The sequence below is a fragment of the Hyperolius riggenbachi genome, chromosome 2 (assembly GCF_040937935.1).
Source record: "Hyperolius riggenbachi isolate aHypRig1 chromosome 2, aHypRig1.pri, whole genome shotgun sequence".
NCBI lineage: Eukaryota > Metazoa > Chordata > Amphibia > Anura > Hyperoliidae > Hyperolius > Hyperolius riggenbachi.
Window position 1 is genome coordinate 531349950 of NC_090647.1, and position 16981 is coordinate 531366930.

The following is a 16981-nucleotide window of genomic DNA, read 5'->3' on the forward strand; positions in this document are numbered from 1 at the left end:
GAAAAAAATCTCCTGCGTTTTGCGTTTCTAAGTGTGAATGGGGCCTAAGCCAGCAGTTCAACTTGTACAGTTAGCTTTAAATGTGTTCTGTCCAATTGTGAAGTGGTCTGGTAGAAGGTATTTCTTCTTTTGTAACCACAGAACATCCATCATTTTGATGTTTCTGTTCTTCCACCGACTAGATTAACCGGCTCCGCAGCAATGTTAAAGTTACGTCATTTAAAACCATTTAGTATATCAGCTGGCTCAGGTTCAATGTCCTTTTTTTTGTTTACTGTTAAAATTCCTATTCTGAATTTTCGCAATACTCTTCACAGACATTCCTTTTGCCAAAGCAGAGCACTAAAGCTGCATATCCACCAAGCGATTTTTCCACAGACGATTTTTTGCAACGAACGATCTTCCACGATATCACACAACATCGTTTAACAAAGGTTTGTTAAACGATGTTTAACGACAGCCAATTGCGCATGATAATTATTCGCTTTGAACGACTGTCATGATGGATCCAATTGTGCACAGTTGACATTGACCCTCAGGGTAATTACTGCGATTGTTCAACAATGCGTCCGCACCCGTCATTTGTACTAACATTCACAATGGCGTAAGGTGGATCGTGGAACGGTTGTTCATCGGCGCGTATCTCCCCGATCCATCTTCCGCGGTCTTCTGGTAAGTACTTAGCTCAAGGGCTCATTCATACTAAGTGAGTTGCAGTGAGTTTTGACTCACTCACTACACATACAGGCCTCGATTCATAAAAGGCTGTGCAATAAAAAAAAATCTTGATGTTAAAATACCACATGCGGTATTTTAGACTTCTGTGTGCTAATTCAAAAAAATGTTCACAGGTTCGGTAAAAGTTCGGTAATTTGCCCATTGACAAAAACCTGTTCAGTAACAGCAGACGAGTGTGTATTTGTCTGTGTTGTTACATGCTGTTCTCCGTGCAGAGACAGCATTACAATAGTAAGAAGCAACCATTCCCCACATCCTTTTAGATGTACATGTTTGCTATACTGCCTCTGCTCACTCTAAATCTATTAGTCTTTCTTAACATTTTATTTCATTGCCACAGCTTAGAGGTACTTCTAGGAGACATTTCACATGCCATGCTTAGGTGATTTTCCCACTAGCTCCTCCGCATCTTCAAACAGGGGTTAAACGTCAGAAGGATTCCAGGGGAAACCGCTTTTGTTCCGATCTCTCTGCCGCCTGGAGGGCAGAAAAGTTAGAATTATATTTTTTTCTAGCATTGACCATTACAATAATCACATACAATAAATTTCTAGAGACTGTGGACCTTTTTCAATTCACTTTATCTCCTAGGTTTTCTCCTAGGATATTAGGTTTGACATTCTGTTTAAAATAATTTTTCAACACTCTATAGCTGAATAAGTGCCAAAAAGTAGGTAAAAAGAACTTTTGAAATTATTATGAATATTTTCTTGCTCACTGGTGGATTAAAAGGCATTTTATTGAAAATATAGTATAAAAATATTACCTAGGAGAAAACTTCATTGAATAAGGTCCACATTTATTACGGATCTTATTTGTGATGCATTTGATCATGAAACACACAATGTAAGCAACTTATAACAACTCTTCTTTTATTTTCTTTTAATAGGCCTTAGAGGCTGTTTGAGATTAAGCTGACAACTGGTTCAAGAAAGAGTCAAAATGAAGGATCGTCTTCAAGAGCTGTTGCAAAAAGCCAAAGAGTTTGAAGACTCCCAAAAAGCAGAAGGTCCTACAGAAGAACCCGCCGAGTTTCAGCAGCAAGCTGTCATATTTGAACGGGAGCCCATCCTTGATAGGTACCTATTGGAAATTAAAAAAATTCAAAATGACATTAATGAGCTTTCAGAGAACGTGACAAAATTTGGACAACAACAGAGAATCCTCGTCTCAGCTATGAGGCGGTTCAGTGTTCTGAAGATAGAGAGCAATATAACAAAGGACATCAAGAGTCAAGCGGAGAACATTAAGAACCGCTTGGACAAATTGTCTCGCCACATTGATAAAGCAGAAACAGATTTGGGGAAGTCATCTAGCGTTGTGAGGATACTAAAGACCCACCATGCAGCATTATTTAGAAGTTTTCAAAAGACGATGTTTGAGTATAATGAAACCATCGCTGACAAGCAAGCCAAATGTAAAACTTTCATCATCCGGCAGTTGGAGGTGGCAGGAAAGGAAGTAAGTGAGGAGGAAGTCAACAAAATGGTGGAGCAAGGAAAATGGGATGTCTTCAACGAGAACCTGCTTACAGAAGCTAAGATCACCAGAAGCCAGTTAACGGAGATCGAACAAAGACACAAGGAACTGGTCACTTTAGAAAACCAAATAAGGGACCTGAAGGACCTCTTTATCCAGATTTATATTTTAGTGGAGGACCAAGGGGAAGCCTTGAACAACATTGAAATGGCCACAAAGAACGTAGAGGACTATGTACAAAAGACCAATGAGAAGTTTAGATTGGCCGTTAAATACCGAAAGAAAAACCCCTGTAGGATGTTATTTTGCTGTTGCTGTCCTTGTTTCTAATGTTTTATCAATGTTTAACTTGTGTGGTTTACATTATTTAATTTTTTATTAAAAGAATATATTCTTCCTTAATTTAAGATATATGTTTAGAATAATATACAGGGCCGAATTTAGGCCAAGGCTCCTAGGTCATGGCCTAGAGCACCACAGGAGCAAGGACACCAAAGCAGCAGGCTAAACTGGTGCAGCCTTTTGCAAGTTTGCAAATGCAGCATTGCAGGGAGATCAGGCCAGCGTCTGACTGCGGTACTCTGCTGCCAGCCACCTATGCAGCAGCTACCTTGCTCTCTGTGCACATTTGCATTGTGCCCAACGGCTATGAACTTGGGCGCCATTGGAAACGGAAAGGAAGAGGAAGCTTCTGCACTGGAGACGAGTGGAGAAATGAGTGACACTGATGGTTGCTGCAGTGTGAAAGTGAGCTGGCTACCGATACTGAAAGGAGGGGGGGGGATTGAGGGAGTCATCTGGCTACCTATACTGGAGGGAAATGGGTCATCTGGCTACCTATACTGGAGGGAAAGGGGGAGGGGTCATCTGGCTACCTATACTGGAGGGAAAGGGGGAGGGGTCATCTGGCTACCTATACTGGAGGGAAAGGGGGAGGGGTCATCTGGCTACCTATACTGGAGGAAAGGGGGGGGGTCATCTCGTTACCTATATTGAAGGGAGGCAGCTGGTGACAGTGGCCTTGGGCGGTAAAGAGTACAAATCCGGCCCTGATAATATGTTATAATATTTTTACAGGTTAAGCGATCAGTGAGACTGTTGGTCAGCTAGAGCAAAGCCTTATGCACACTCTAGACAGTTCTCAACAAAGAATCCAACGTGTGTACAGCAGCCCCAGAGCCTCCGGTTCCTCAGCCAGCGATCAACCTGGCGGATGAACTCTACCAGGGGCTACCAGGGAAATGTATATAAGAGTGACACCAGGGGTGTAACTGTATTAAGCTGCCCTCCTCCTGCAGATATCTTCCACCCGCCCCACCCCTCCAAGTATATAGCTGACCTCGACTGGGTCCCACTCCAGTGCATCAGCAGACCATTGTAGATTACCGGCTCCCAGCGGCATGACAGGTCCTCTTCCATCCTTTTCTGTGCAGCTGAACGCCACTCAGTGCAGCCAATCACTATGCAGCTTCTGTCCCTGTCACATGACAAGTAGATAATGGAGCTAGGAGAAGATTGGCTGCGTGACGCGGTGATGAGCTGCACTGAAGAGGATGGACGAAGACTTGTCATGTAGCCGGGAGTGTAACACTCCACTGCCCCTGCTTCTCTGCATTACATACAGGAGCGCTCCAGTACCCCCAAGCTCCTGACCCCCCAGCGATAGCAGGGGTCACAGGGGCGATTTTTACACCCAGAGTGGAACTGTTAGATTAGACCACCGATCGCGGAGAACCGCAAACTTTTCCGGAAATTTGGTTCGCCCCCATAGTGCACCATTAGGGTCAACTTTGACCCTCTACATTGCAGTCAGCAGGCACATTGTAGCCAATCAGGCTACACTCCCTTCTGGAGCCACTCACCCCTTATAAAAAGCAGGCTCTTCCCCACCTCCCGTGCCCCAGGAGGAGGTGGAGGCGATGACTCCCGGGGGGGGGGGGCATCTGGGATGCCTGCCCCCCTACCAGGAGTAATTAGTTTAGGGGTACAAAGTACCCCTTACCCATTTCCACAAAGGGTTAAATGAAGTAAAAACACGATGCGTAAAGTATTTTAATATTCTTACTTAACCAGAAATACTTACCTGTACCTTTAAAAAAATGTTCCCATGCCAATGTCCTCGGAAATGTCTAGGAAAAGGCTAGGATGGTTGAAGCCCCAGGTAAGTTAAGCTCGTTTTTTTTTTACCAGAGTTTAGTTCCCTTTAAGCTGATTGGGTGGGTATTGGACATGCTGTCTTATGATTGATCAGTTCAGACTATATAACAGGCTGGAGAGTGAAAACACTTGTGTGTTGCTGTTTTTGTCAACTTGAAAAACAGCTGGAGATGCTCGAAACAGCGGTCTGTCAATTGCTTTAAGCGCTGTTCTACCACACGGTAGAACATACAGTAATAATAACCCCAAATGAAAGAAAAATAGAAAAGAAATTTGTATAAACTTTTCTCGACCATTCCCTGAACCAGTTGTCAGTTTACTCATACCTCCCAACTTTTTGAGATAAGAAAGAGGGACACTTAACGTGTATCAGAGCTTAAAAGACTTACGAGGCGAGACTGTGAAAAAAAGTGAAATACCTGGCTGGCAGCTGTAGCCTTATGGGACGCCATCCGCATCCTCCGTTCCATTCTGCTGTGGGTTTTTATTTTCAATTTACACCCTCTGTTCTGGCCCCGACCCCATCCCTTGGGTCATCCTGATTTTCCCCAATAAAGATGGCCGCCAGTCTCGCCACACCTGCGCAGTCTGTATAGCCGCGAGTGCGGCTGCGCAGCTCTAAGTCCTCCTCCAGTCCTGTCCTCGCTCCCGGCGTTCTCAAGGCTGTAAAGCGCACGAGACTGCCGGGCGTGAGGACGGGACTGGAGGAGTGAGGACGGGACAGGATGACCCAAGGGATGGGGTCGGGGACAGAACAGAGGGTGTAAATTGAAAAAAACTCCACAGCAGAGTGGAACGGAGGATGCGGATGGCATCCCCTAAGGCTACAGCTGCCAGCCAGGAATTTAACTTTTTTTTCACAGTCTCGCCTCGTAAGTCCTTTAATGATTAAAAAGATTTTATACACACCTGGGGCTTCCTCCAGCCCCATCTGCTCGGATCGCTCCCACGCCGCCGTCCTCCTCTGCCCGCAGCTTCGGGAACCGGACCCCGCATTTCCGTCAGTCGGAGCCAGTCTGGCGTAAGAGAAGTGCGCAGCTGCTGGAGAGATACGCAAAGAGTGCACTTCTCCTGCGTAGCTGGCAACGACTGACGTCAGTGACGGAACCCGGTTCCCAAAGCTGCGGGCAGTGGAGGACTGTGGCGTGGGAGTGATCGGAGCGGATGGGACTGGAGGAAGTCCCAGGTATGTATAAAATCTTTTTAAGTAATAAGCTCTGAATCCCCCTAAACAAGCCCCCGGCACATCCCCAGTCACGCGTACCATAAAGATTTCATACGAAAAATATGAAGTTTTGTCATTCAACCCACACTAGTCCTTTCTCTCCTGGTTCATTTTCCTTTATATTAACTTTTGAAAATAAGAGACATATAAATTTAAAGGGTGGGGATAAAGATTAGAGTCAGCTAACCTCATTAGCGGTAATCCCGAGTCAGGCTTTGGACGGAAATCTGCAGCTCAGATCGGTACTCCCGTACCTGAGTGAGTTATATGCAGGAGCTGCTGCAGATCTCTCTGTGGTATGTTTTTTTTTTCTTGTTTATAGGGTCTAAAAGCTTGTGAAAAAATTGCATGACTTTTAGACCCTAAATCTGGAAATAATCATAAAGCCAGGGAGGTTAAAACACATGTTTCAGTAGAAAAATACAAATATTTCCACAGATCTGTGCATGAGTCCTAAGAAAGGGACAGCAGATTAAAAAGAGGTACGGAAAGACAGGGTACCCAAAAAGGGACTGATCCTCCAAAAGAGGGACAGTTGGGAGCTATGAACAGTTTCTTTGTTTCTTTTTTAGCTCTCTGTTTTTTTCCCATCATGCTCTGTTTATTCTCTAAAGTTCTAAAGAAGTTGTGGAACTTTTTTTATAAAGAGGTATGTTTTGCTCTATTAAGCAGCATTGTTAGGCCATTTGTGATTTGTGCTGTTTCCGATGAAAGTCCATTTCGTCACATAACAGCTGTGAGTAGGCGAGGGAGAGCAGGCTTAATGTAAATAGCTAGCTGTTTTGCAATGCCCCCCCCCTGCTGCCTGATAAAGCATAATAATGCCTGTGGATACCTGATCCCATGGGGCTGTGTTTGTGTACTTGTCATGTCAGTTCACAGGGGAGGGATGTTTCCTGGAAGTGCCCTGGACTCATTGGGCCTTGGCCCTGTCTATGCAGCACAGCTCCCCCCCAGCCCAGCACACTGAATAGGAGGCTGAGCTCTGTACACAGACACAGTAGTGTGCAGGCCAGGCTGCTGTACCAGCTCCTGGCTTGTCTGTATAACGGAACATGATGTTACTGAGCTCAGTCTGTGTGACCCTGCTGGCTACCTCCCTGCTGATGCCCACACTGGCCGGAGGACGGACATGTAAGTCTATTTCCTCTTTTCTCTCTTTTGTTAGAACTTTAAATCTGAGTCGTTTAAGTCTTGTATGTTGCTTGTTGTGGCCATGCACTGTTTAGTACCCACCAGCAATCCGACCGATCCGAGCGTGGCGTGGCGAGGCAAGGGTTAACGAGGGTGACAACAAACTCACGGGGGCTTTGGAAGCGTTTTGTTATTGCCCGGAGATCATCCAGCGTGTTTCCACGTGATAGGTCCTGTAATTCTAAACAGGGATGATGGAAGCATTGAGGAGAGATTAAAGGGAACCTTAACTGAGAGGGATATGGATGTTTCCATTTAAACAATACCATTTGCTTGGCAGTCTTGCTGATCTCTTTTGCTGAAACAGTGGCTGAATCACACACCTGGAACTAGCATGCAGCTAATCCAGTCTGATTTCAGTCAGAGCACCTGATCTGCATGCTTGTTCAGGGGCTGTGGCTAAAATTATGAGAGACACAGGATCAGCAGGAGAGTCAGGCAACTGGTATTATTTTAAAAGTAAAAATCCATATCCTTCTCAGTTTAGGTTCCCTTTAAAATGAAGCTGTAGGTCTAACAGCATGGAGCTGGGACTATTAAGGTCCGTACAAATGCTAGATTAAAGTCGGCGCACGCAAATGAGGGACGACACTCAAACAACATAACCAGGCAAGAAGTAACAACACATAGTTTGGACAACATTGTCCACACTCACCAATATTTCAAATGACTACGTACCTAATTAGAATACGGTGCACGCATGTGCATGAACAATGTTGTCTAAACGACCTTGTATGCATCTTGCCAACTGCACAATATCTGCCCAATAGTCGTCTGAATTGATCCGGCAGTTGGATTGGGCAAAATACCAGAAATCGGTCGCTCATTTCTGTCGTTTTACATCATTTGGCTCCGTTTTGACAATATAATAATAATAATAATCTGAACATTTATATAGCGCTTTTCTCCTATCGGACTCAAAGCGCTCAAGAGCTGCAGCCACTGGGACACGCTCAGGAGGCCACCCTGCAGTGTTAGGGAGTCTTGCCTTGAACTCCTTACTGAATAGGTACTGACCCTAGCCAGGATTCAAACCCTGGTCTCCCATGTCAAAGGCAGAGCCCTTAATAAGTACTCCATTTAGCCACTGAATATCTGTCGGACATCCATTCTAGGGTGTGTAGAATGCTTTACATATAGATCTGCCAGGCTCTATTGATGACAAATAAACCAATCTGCAATTACCCTATAGCTATGATGGGCATATATTCATGAAGCATGATGGGACACCGGTAGAAGAGTTATAGAGGCTGGGTGTTATTTAGCCAACATGACAGATCAATAACAATGTCATTAATGGTGACAGAGTATGCCTGTGCACTCCAAATTCCTGAACAATCTTTTCAGCTCACAAACATTTAGTGTGCATAAGTAATTTAAGATGCTTGTCCCCTGAAGATAAGGAGGGGCGGGGTTAGGAGGTGCCCAATGGGAAATAAAACACTTTAAAACAGTTAAAAAGGAGCGGTAACAGAAGTCTTACCTCTCCTGATGAATCAGCCACAATAATCTACTAAACTAAAACAGTTTTATTGCACACAACAAAGGATGGGACAATGCGTTTTGTGGGTGCCCCACTGCTTCTTCAGGTCCATGTCAAACAATGTACCAAGTAGATGAGGTGAATGAGTATGAGTGCCTCGGATCCCTTGAAGCATTATATCAAGATTTTTGTGGTAACAGCTGAAAATGCAGGTATGCTGCACATCTACTTACCGAGCACCATCTTCTGTACTATGGAGGGGGAGGAGACAGACAAGCATGCTGACACAGGCCAGGATTCAGCAAACTGCTGAACAGGAAGTAGCTGATGTCATGGGTCATGGTTGACTTTTACTCAGAAGAAGTACCGTGAAATTATCTCCTTCTATGTATGCTTATCACAATGCTGATCTTAAACCTAACACTACTCCAGGTACTCCCAAATCCTAACATTCTATGGCCCATATGCAATTCACTATTTCTCCTGGGATATCTCCTAGGAGATCATTTTCATCTGGGCAGCATGGTGGAATAGTGGGTATTAAGGTGGCCATACACTGGCCCGATTTGCGGCCGTTTCGACAGCAGATTCGATCCTGGGATCGAATCTGCTGCCAATCGTTCGCGCTAAACGCACCCGCCGATCCGATTTCCTCCCGAAATCGGATCGCTCCGTCGATCGCACCGTGCGGGAAATTACCCTCGATCACCCGCGGGTAGGGAGCGCGTCGCTAGCGACGGCCGATCCGATCAGGTATACATTACCTGACGCTGGCTCCCGGGCATCTTCTCCGCGTCTTCTCCGCATCTTCTCCGCGCTGCACCTGCTCCATCCCGGTGCTTCCTGTGTCACTGCAGTGACCAGGAAGTTCAAATAGAGGGCGCTCTATTTGAACTTCCTGGTCACGGAGTGACACAGGAAGCATCGGGATGGAGCGGGTGCAGCGTGGAGAAGATGCCCGGGAGCCAGCGTCAGGTAATGTATGCGCAGGGGGGGGGGGGACAGGCGGCAGCGGCGGCTCCACAGATTGTGATCGGTTTCAGGCTGAAATCGATTCACAATCTGTTCGCAGTAAAGGCAGCCATACGATCCCTCTCTGATCAGATTCGATCAGATAGGGATCTGTCAGCTGGTCGATCTAATGGCAAATCGACCAGTGTATGGCTACCTTTACTCTTGCCTTGCATTGCTGGGTCTCTGGTCTTGATCCCAGCCAGGGCAATATCTGCATGGAGATTGTATGTACTCCCCACGTCTGTGTGGGTATCCTTTGGGCACTCTGGTTTCCTCCCACATCACAAAAACATACAGATAAGTTAATTAGCTTCTCCCAGAAAATTGTCCCTAGACTACAATGGTAGAGATGACATTGTGAGCCCCTCTGAGGGACAGTTAAGTGACAAGACAATATACTCTGTAAAGTGCTGCGAAAGATTCCAGCGCTATATAAATAATAATAAAAGAAATCTCTTTTAAATAGCTTTTCAGCATTTTACAATTGAAAAGGTTGGTGAAAAGGTACTATCAAAATTTTTAGAGTATTTTCTTGCTTGCTATTGGTTTAAAGAGACTGTATCAAAAAAAAGTTCCCCTGGGGGGTACTCACCTTGGGAGGGGGAAGCCTCAGGGTCCCAGTGAGGCTTCCCCCTCCCCTGTAGCTGCAGGCAATCCAGCGCTGGCTCCCCCGAAGTGTCCCGGAATCCTCCCTCGACAACCCTGACAAGGCTTGCTATATTTACCTTCCCTGGCTCCAGCAGGTGGCGCTGTTGCAGCTCCCAGCACGGAGATAGGTGGAAATAGCCGACCTCCATCAGGTCCGCTCTACTGCGCAGGAGACTTGTGCCTGTGCAGTAGAGCGACCCGACAGCGATCGGCTATTTCCGCCTATCTCTGTGCGGAGAGCCAATACTGCGCCTGCGCAAATATAAATATTTACATCGCTGACGTTCGGGGAGGATTTTCGCCGCCGCCGTGGGACACAGGAGGACGGGGGAAGCCTCAATAGGATCCAAAGGCTTCCCCCACCCCAGGTGAGTACCCCCAGGGGAGGTTTTCTTCGTTACAGGTTCTTCGTTACAGGTTCTCTTTAAAAGGTATTTTATTGACAAGATGTGAAAATATCACCTAGGAGACAACTCAGGAGGGGGGGGGGGGCAAAATCATCAAAAACGATTGTTGCAGCTGGCAAACGTTACATATCTTCTTTAGGCCATAGGCTAAACTTTTGATAGTGATGTGATCTACTGTATTATAATTATTTTTCTTTTTTATTTATATATCTACAACATCTTCCATAGTGTTGTGCATTGAACAAAACAAATTGTGACACATGAGAATAGAGACACATGAGAAGTTCAAAACGCTGTACAATCAGGAAATCCAGCAATACAAATACATACATTGTTAGGTGTGGTTATTACCAATACTGGTACACGTTCATATGATAAATTACAGAAGACTAATGTTGGGCATACACGGGTTGATACTTCCTTATCCATTGAGCCGTAGATGGCTCGATTGATCATTTCCGACAGGTCCGATCACCGCGCGGATCGATTCCTCGCTCGATCCCCGCGGGCGGACAATAGTGGGGAATCGAGCGGAAGATAAGGAAGCGCCCATGGGGACGAGCGGGAATCGATCCGGGTGGCCGTGGTCCATGGTCGATTAGCCGCCGGATCCCTCCATGTATGCTCAGCATTAGAAACACTAGGAGGAGGTCCCTTGTAAGCTTACAATCTAGAGGTAGTGGGTTGGAGACATTCGGGAAGCTGACACGGGTTTTAGCATATGAGGCTGTGAACCTCCAAATCTACCTCTAGCAAATGATAGGCCTGTCTGAACAGGTGTGTTTTGAGTGTAGGTTTGAAGGAGTAAAAGTTTGTCTAGCAATGCCATGTCAACATACTGTATATACTCGCAAGCAAGCCGACCCGCATATAAGCCGACCCCCCAACTTTTGCCTGAAAAACCAGGAAAAAATGATTGACCCTCATATAAGCCGGGGGTAGGAAATGCTGGCCGCATGATCCCCCCCAGTGTGTCCCAATATAGCTAGTATAGTGCCCAGTATGGGTAGGTAGTGGGGGAGCGGGTGGGAGAGGGCGGGGGGAGCGACCCTCAGGCACATCACTCGCAAGCAAGCCGACCCCCCAACTTTTGACCCACTTTTTGTGGGTCCAAAATTCGGCTTGCTTGCGAGTATATACGGTACACATATGTATGAAGGTTCCTTTGTTCCATATATTGATTACGAGCAACTAGTGGTCCTGCCTTTTGTGCCACAGTGGGCTCTATTCTCAATGATTTACCGTATGCGGAAATGCACTTGCGGTAAATTCCCAACTGAACGAAACCCATCTTGACGTTCACAAATATTTACGCATGATTATGTACCGCAAGCGTAAAATTTTACGCATTAATTATCTGCATGCGTACAAAATGCGGTAAAAGTCCGCAAAAGTCGGTAGTTTCCGCAAAAAAAAATCAAAATTCACAACAAAAAGAAGTGCATTATTTCTGACTTAACTACCAAATTTTTATCACCTACTAGTACTTGGTGATATATTTCGCTTCCCATTGACTTAAATGGAGTCTGGAGCCTTGAGTGCTGTTTGCTGGACTTTAATTTTTTTTTGAAAAGTTTTTTTATGCCACTTTTTTTACGCATGGTTTCCGCATGTTTACTATGTAACTACGCATGTTTCCCAAAGTTTTTTACGCATTGTTCCCGCATGCGGGAAACATGCGGAACATTTTTAGTGAATGTGGAAAAAATGTGGAAATTATCACTGGCGGTACTATAGCGGTAAAAAATCTCTTACCGCATGTGTGATTGTGCATAGAGCGCATTGCGTCAATTGATTGGTCAGTATGACAAATCAAAGATCCAGTTATTGGTTTTTTCTTATTGTCCTGCAGCAGATTTCACTTCCGATTCTCACACAGACCAATCATTTGAGCCCATACAATCCTTTTCACAGAGTGAATAAATTGAGCAGATTGCAGCTTTATTATTATTTAGTATTTATAAAGCGCCGACATCTTCCGCAGCGCTGTACAGAGTATATTGTCTTGTAAAGCAGAACTGAACTCGGAACTTCCTCTCTGCTCTAAAGATAAGCAACAGCATAATGACCTTTAAAGAAAAATATTTATTTGTTACAGCCGATACAAATCCTGCTATAAATCTGCAGTTTGTCTACTTCCTGCTTTCGAGGAAGCAGACATATTGTTAACATCTTGTATTTACCTTATTATTATCTCTCTGCCCCAGCAGTCTCTGACACAGCTGAGGGATCAAATTACAACTTGTGCTTAGTCACAGATGAGGGGAAATTAAACTCTCTAAATGCATACAGGGTGCATTTCTCAATACTCTCCTTCTGTACTGCGCAAGAGTGCAGGTCCACTTTAAAGAGAACCCGAGGTGTGTTTAAAGAATGTTATCTGCATACAGAGGCTGGATCTGCCTATACAGCCCTGCCTCTGTTGCTATTCCAAACCCCCCTAAGGTCCCTCTGCACTCTGCAATCCCTCATAAATCACAGCCGTGCTGTGAGGCTGTGTTTACATCTGTAGTGTCAGTCTCGGCTTCTCCCCCACCTCCTGCATAGCTCCGGTCCCTGCCCCTGTCCCTTCCCTCCAATCAGAGGGGAGGGAAGGGACGCGGGCGGGGCCCGGAGCTCTGCAGGAGGCGGGGAGAGCAGCAGACTGACACTATAAAGATAAACACAGCCAGCTCTGACAAGCTGTTTGTCAGCAGCGTGCCTGTGATTTATGAGGGATTGCAGAGTGCAGGGGGACCTTAGGGGGGTTTGGGATAGCAACAGAGGCTGGGCTGTATAGGCAGATCCAGCCTCTGTATGCAGTTACACCTCGGGTTTCCTTTAACTGTCCTTCAGAGGGCTCACAATCTAATCCCTATGATGGTCATATATGTTTATGTATTGTATGTATCATAGGGCCAATTTAGGGGGGAAGCCAGTTAACTTATCTGTATGTTTTTGGGTGTGGGAGGAAATCAGAGTACCCAGAGGAAACTCTTGTAGACATGGGGAAAACATACAAACTCTGTGCAGATAGTGACCTGGCTGGGATTTGAACCACAGACCCAGCATTGCAAGGAAGAGTTCTAACCCCTATGCCAACACGCTGCCCAGCTGAAGTCTGAAATCAATCAGGAAAAAAGTCTTAGCGTGTTTACAGGGTTTAAGGAACTTCCTCCTGTGGATTATAGTTAATGAGTAATATATATAAGAGCATTATATGCATCTTAGCGTCTGAGAGGGTTGTAATCCTACATAGGACTGTGTAGCCTGAGATCTAAGTGAAGATCCAGCTGAGAGCTTGGACCACGGCCTGTAAACACTGATGCCATGTATCCAGCGCGTTCCTTTATTGTTCCCTGACATCCTGTTGTTTATCCCAGCTGGATCTCAGCTCAGAGCTTGTGTTGTCCCCTCAGATCAGCTGATTTCCTTTGTATTGTCGCTGGCTACGCTGCAGGCCAATTATGCTTTCATTTGCTCTTTTACCACTGCTATAAGTATATTTCAGAGGCTGCATGTTGCCTCACTATTATTATTGATTTATAAAGCACTGAGAGGATCATCTCCAGGCCATATTGTACATCAGCAAGAGCGTTTTCAGTCCTTACATTGCTCTTATACTGTGTCTAATACTTGTATTCAGCTAGCTAGCCAGTGAGTGATTACTATAAGGTGGGTACACACATCAGATAAAAGTCTTTGGAAAATGAAAGATCACAGACCAATTTTACCCCCTTCCATGTAGTATGAGAGCCATACTATACACTGTCTATTCTATGGAGCTGAACTCCCCATCAGATAAAAATCTTTGCAAGATGCTGCACACACAGATGCTGTACACATTCAACAGATCAGTATCTGCAAAACATCTGTTCCTGCAAAAGATTCGTTCCTGCAAAATGCATTCATAGTCTATGATATCTGCAGATCTCATACACACCTTGTTTAACAGACATTCATCTGCAGATCCAAACATCCATCCTGGTGGATCTGATCTGCAGATGAATGTCTGTTAAACAAGGTGTGTATGAGATCTGCAGATATCATAGACTATGAATGCATTTTGCAGGAGCGGATCTTTAGCAGGAACAGATCTTTTGCAGATACTGATCTGTTGCATGTGTACAGCATATTTGTGTACTTGCAAAGATTTTTATCTGATGGGGAGTTCAGCTCAATAGAATAGACTGTGTAGAGTATGGCTCTCATACTACATGGAAGGGGGTAAAATTGGTCTGTGATCTTTAATTTTCTAAAGACTTTTATCTGATGTGTGTACCCACCTTTAAGCTGGCCATACACTAGGCCGATTCCCCGCCGATCGACAGAAGATTCGATCACTGGGATCGAATCTGCTGTCACATCGTTCACGCTACACACTAAATTTCGATCTATTTCGTCCCGAAATAGATCGATCCCGTCGATCGCTCCGTGCCGGAAATTACCGTCGATCGCCTGCGGGTAGGGAGCGCGTCACTAGCGGCGTTCGAGTGCCCGACGACCGATGCAATAGAGTGGCAATACATTACCTGCTCCGCCGGCGCGACTCACCCCGGTCACCGCTGCTCCTTCTCCGCTCTGGTCTGGTCTCTGGGTCCGGCATGCTTCACTTTTTACTTGTCCCAGCAGGACGTTTAAACAGTAGAGGGCGCTCTACTGTTTAAACTTCCTCCAAACAGGAAGAAGTGAAGCATGCCGGACCCGGAGAACAGACCAGAGCAGAGAAGACAGCGGAGACCTGGGGAGTCGCGCCGGCCGGAGCAAGTAATGTATGCGAAGGGGGAGTGGCGGCAGCAGCACCACCACCACCACAGATTGTGAACGGTTTCATGCTTAAATCGATTCACAATCTGTTTGCAGTAAAGGCAGCCATATGATCCCTCTCTGATCAGATTCGATCAGAGAGGGATCTATCTGTTGGTCGAATCTGATGGCAAATCGACCAGTGTACGGCTACCTTTAGGCTACATACACACTTGAGATAAAAGTCTTTGGAAAATGAAAGATCACAGACCAATTTTACCCCATTCCATGTAGTATGAGAGCCATACTCAGGGCCGGGCCGAGGCATAGGCTGGAGAGGCTCCAGCCTCAGGGCGCAGTGTAGGAGGGGGCGCACAACTCATTCAGCTGTCACTCCTAATTGTGTTTGAAGCAGAAAGAAATAAGAAAAGGGGATAGATGGCAGTAACTGCAAGCCAGATAATTAGAGATTAAGGTGTTGGGGGCCCTGGGCTGCCCCTTAGTCTAATAGCATGCAGTGTGTGACAGCTGGGGTGGAGGGATGGAGGGGCGCACTTTGGTGTCTCAGCCTTGGGTGCTGGAGGACCTTGTCCCGGCTCTGGCCATACTCTACACAGTCTATTCTATTGAGCTGAACTCCCCATCTACAGAAATCTTGCAAGATGCTGCACACAAAGATGCTGCACACAAACATGCTGCACACAAAGATGCTGTACACATTCAAACGATCAGTATCTGCAAAAGATCTCTTCCTGCAAAAGATCCGTTCCTGCAAAATGCATTGATAGTCTATGAGATCTGCAGATCCTCATACACACCTTGTTTAACGGACAATCATCTGCAGTTCAGATCCACCAGGATGGATCTTCAGATCTGCAGATGATTGTCAGATATGCAGATGCCGCAAGCGCGTTCTACAAGCCCACAACAGACAAACGACCACCCGCATGACACAACGAACCGCACAACCTGTATGTCCACCTGTCTGCACGACCAACCCATTTACATTTACATACTGCGCATGATAGTGTAACAACGGATTACATGGATTACACATTGAAAACGAGTACAAGTTTAACAGTCGTACAAACGACTTGTACACACAGACCAACTGCACAATATCGGACGACCGTAGACCGACATAGATCCGACAGTTGGACCGGGCGCAATGCCTGTTATCCGTTGTTTGTCAAGTTGTTTGCACACGTACACATGCCTAATTCTCATCCAACAGTCTAAAACGGACTAAAGTCAGACGGCAATCAGGCAGTTTTGTTGAGCATGTGTACGGGCCTTTAGAAACCAGGAGGAATTCCAGGGTAAAAGAAGGTGCTTAGTTCCCTTTAAAGTGGACCTGAACTCTTGCAAAGGACAGAAGGAAAACATAGAGAAATGCACCCTGTGTGTATTCAGAGAGTTTAGCCTGGCTAATCTGTGACTACTCACATGTTGTAATTTGATCTCTCCCCTGTGTCACGTGACTGCCATGGCAGAGATGGCAGATAAGCTCATTTGAAAGCACTGGATGTTAACAATATGTCTGTTTCCATGAATCAGGAAGTAGAAACAATGCTGATTTATTTTAGGATTTGTATCAGATGTAACAAAGAAATGTTTTTCTTTAAAAGTTATTATGCTGCCGTGTATCTTTTAGAGAAGAGAGGACATTCTGGAGTTCAGGTCTGGTTTAAGGGCAAGGCGAGCAAATATTTTCCTTATGTCCTTTATGTCATAACTGTCCACTTAGAACTTTTGAAATATAACACATATACAGCATTATGCAAACTTAGGCATACTTTAAATGCGTGCATGAAAAAAGGGTGCCTTGAAAAAAGGGCCCAGCTGGATAACAAAATGGCGCAGGTGGATAACGTACTCTGATAACGATAAACATTGTTGTCAAACTTGGTT

The 16981-nt window shown here is 45.5% G+C and overlaps 2 protein-coding genes and 1 long non-coding RNA gene across 3 annotated transcripts in view; 2 read left to right on the forward strand and 1 right to left on the reverse strand.

The window, feature by feature from the left end:
* STX19 (syntaxin 19) overlaps positions 1–2624 on the forward strand; it is a 28968-nt gene extending 26344 nt beyond the window's left edge. Inside the window, exon 2 of the mRNA XM_068270662.1 lies at positions 1628–2624. Within this exon, the coding sequence (XP_068126763.1) occupies positions 1681–2547 (867 nt within the window). The 5' untranslated portion in view covers positions 1628–1680 and the 3' untranslated portion in view covers positions 2548–2624. The remainder of the gene's footprint in view (positions 1–1627) is intronic.
* The window catches only part of LOC137547264 (uncharacterized), a 62321-nt gene continuing 46381 nt past the window's right edge, over positions 1042–16981 (reverse strand). The window contains exon 2 of the long non-coding RNA XR_011026544.1: positions 1042–1215. This is a non-coding gene — a long non-coding RNA (uncharacterized lncRNA). The remainder of the gene's footprint in view (positions 1216–16981) is intronic.
* PROS1 (protein S) overlaps positions 6513–16981 on the forward strand; it is a 120655-nt gene continuing 110186 nt past the window's right edge. The window contains exon 1 of the mRNA XM_068270661.1: positions 6513–6733. Within this exon, the coding sequence (XP_068126762.1) occupies positions 6655–6733 (79 nt within the window). The 5' untranslated portion in view covers positions 6513–6654. The remainder of the gene's footprint in view (positions 6734–16981) is intronic.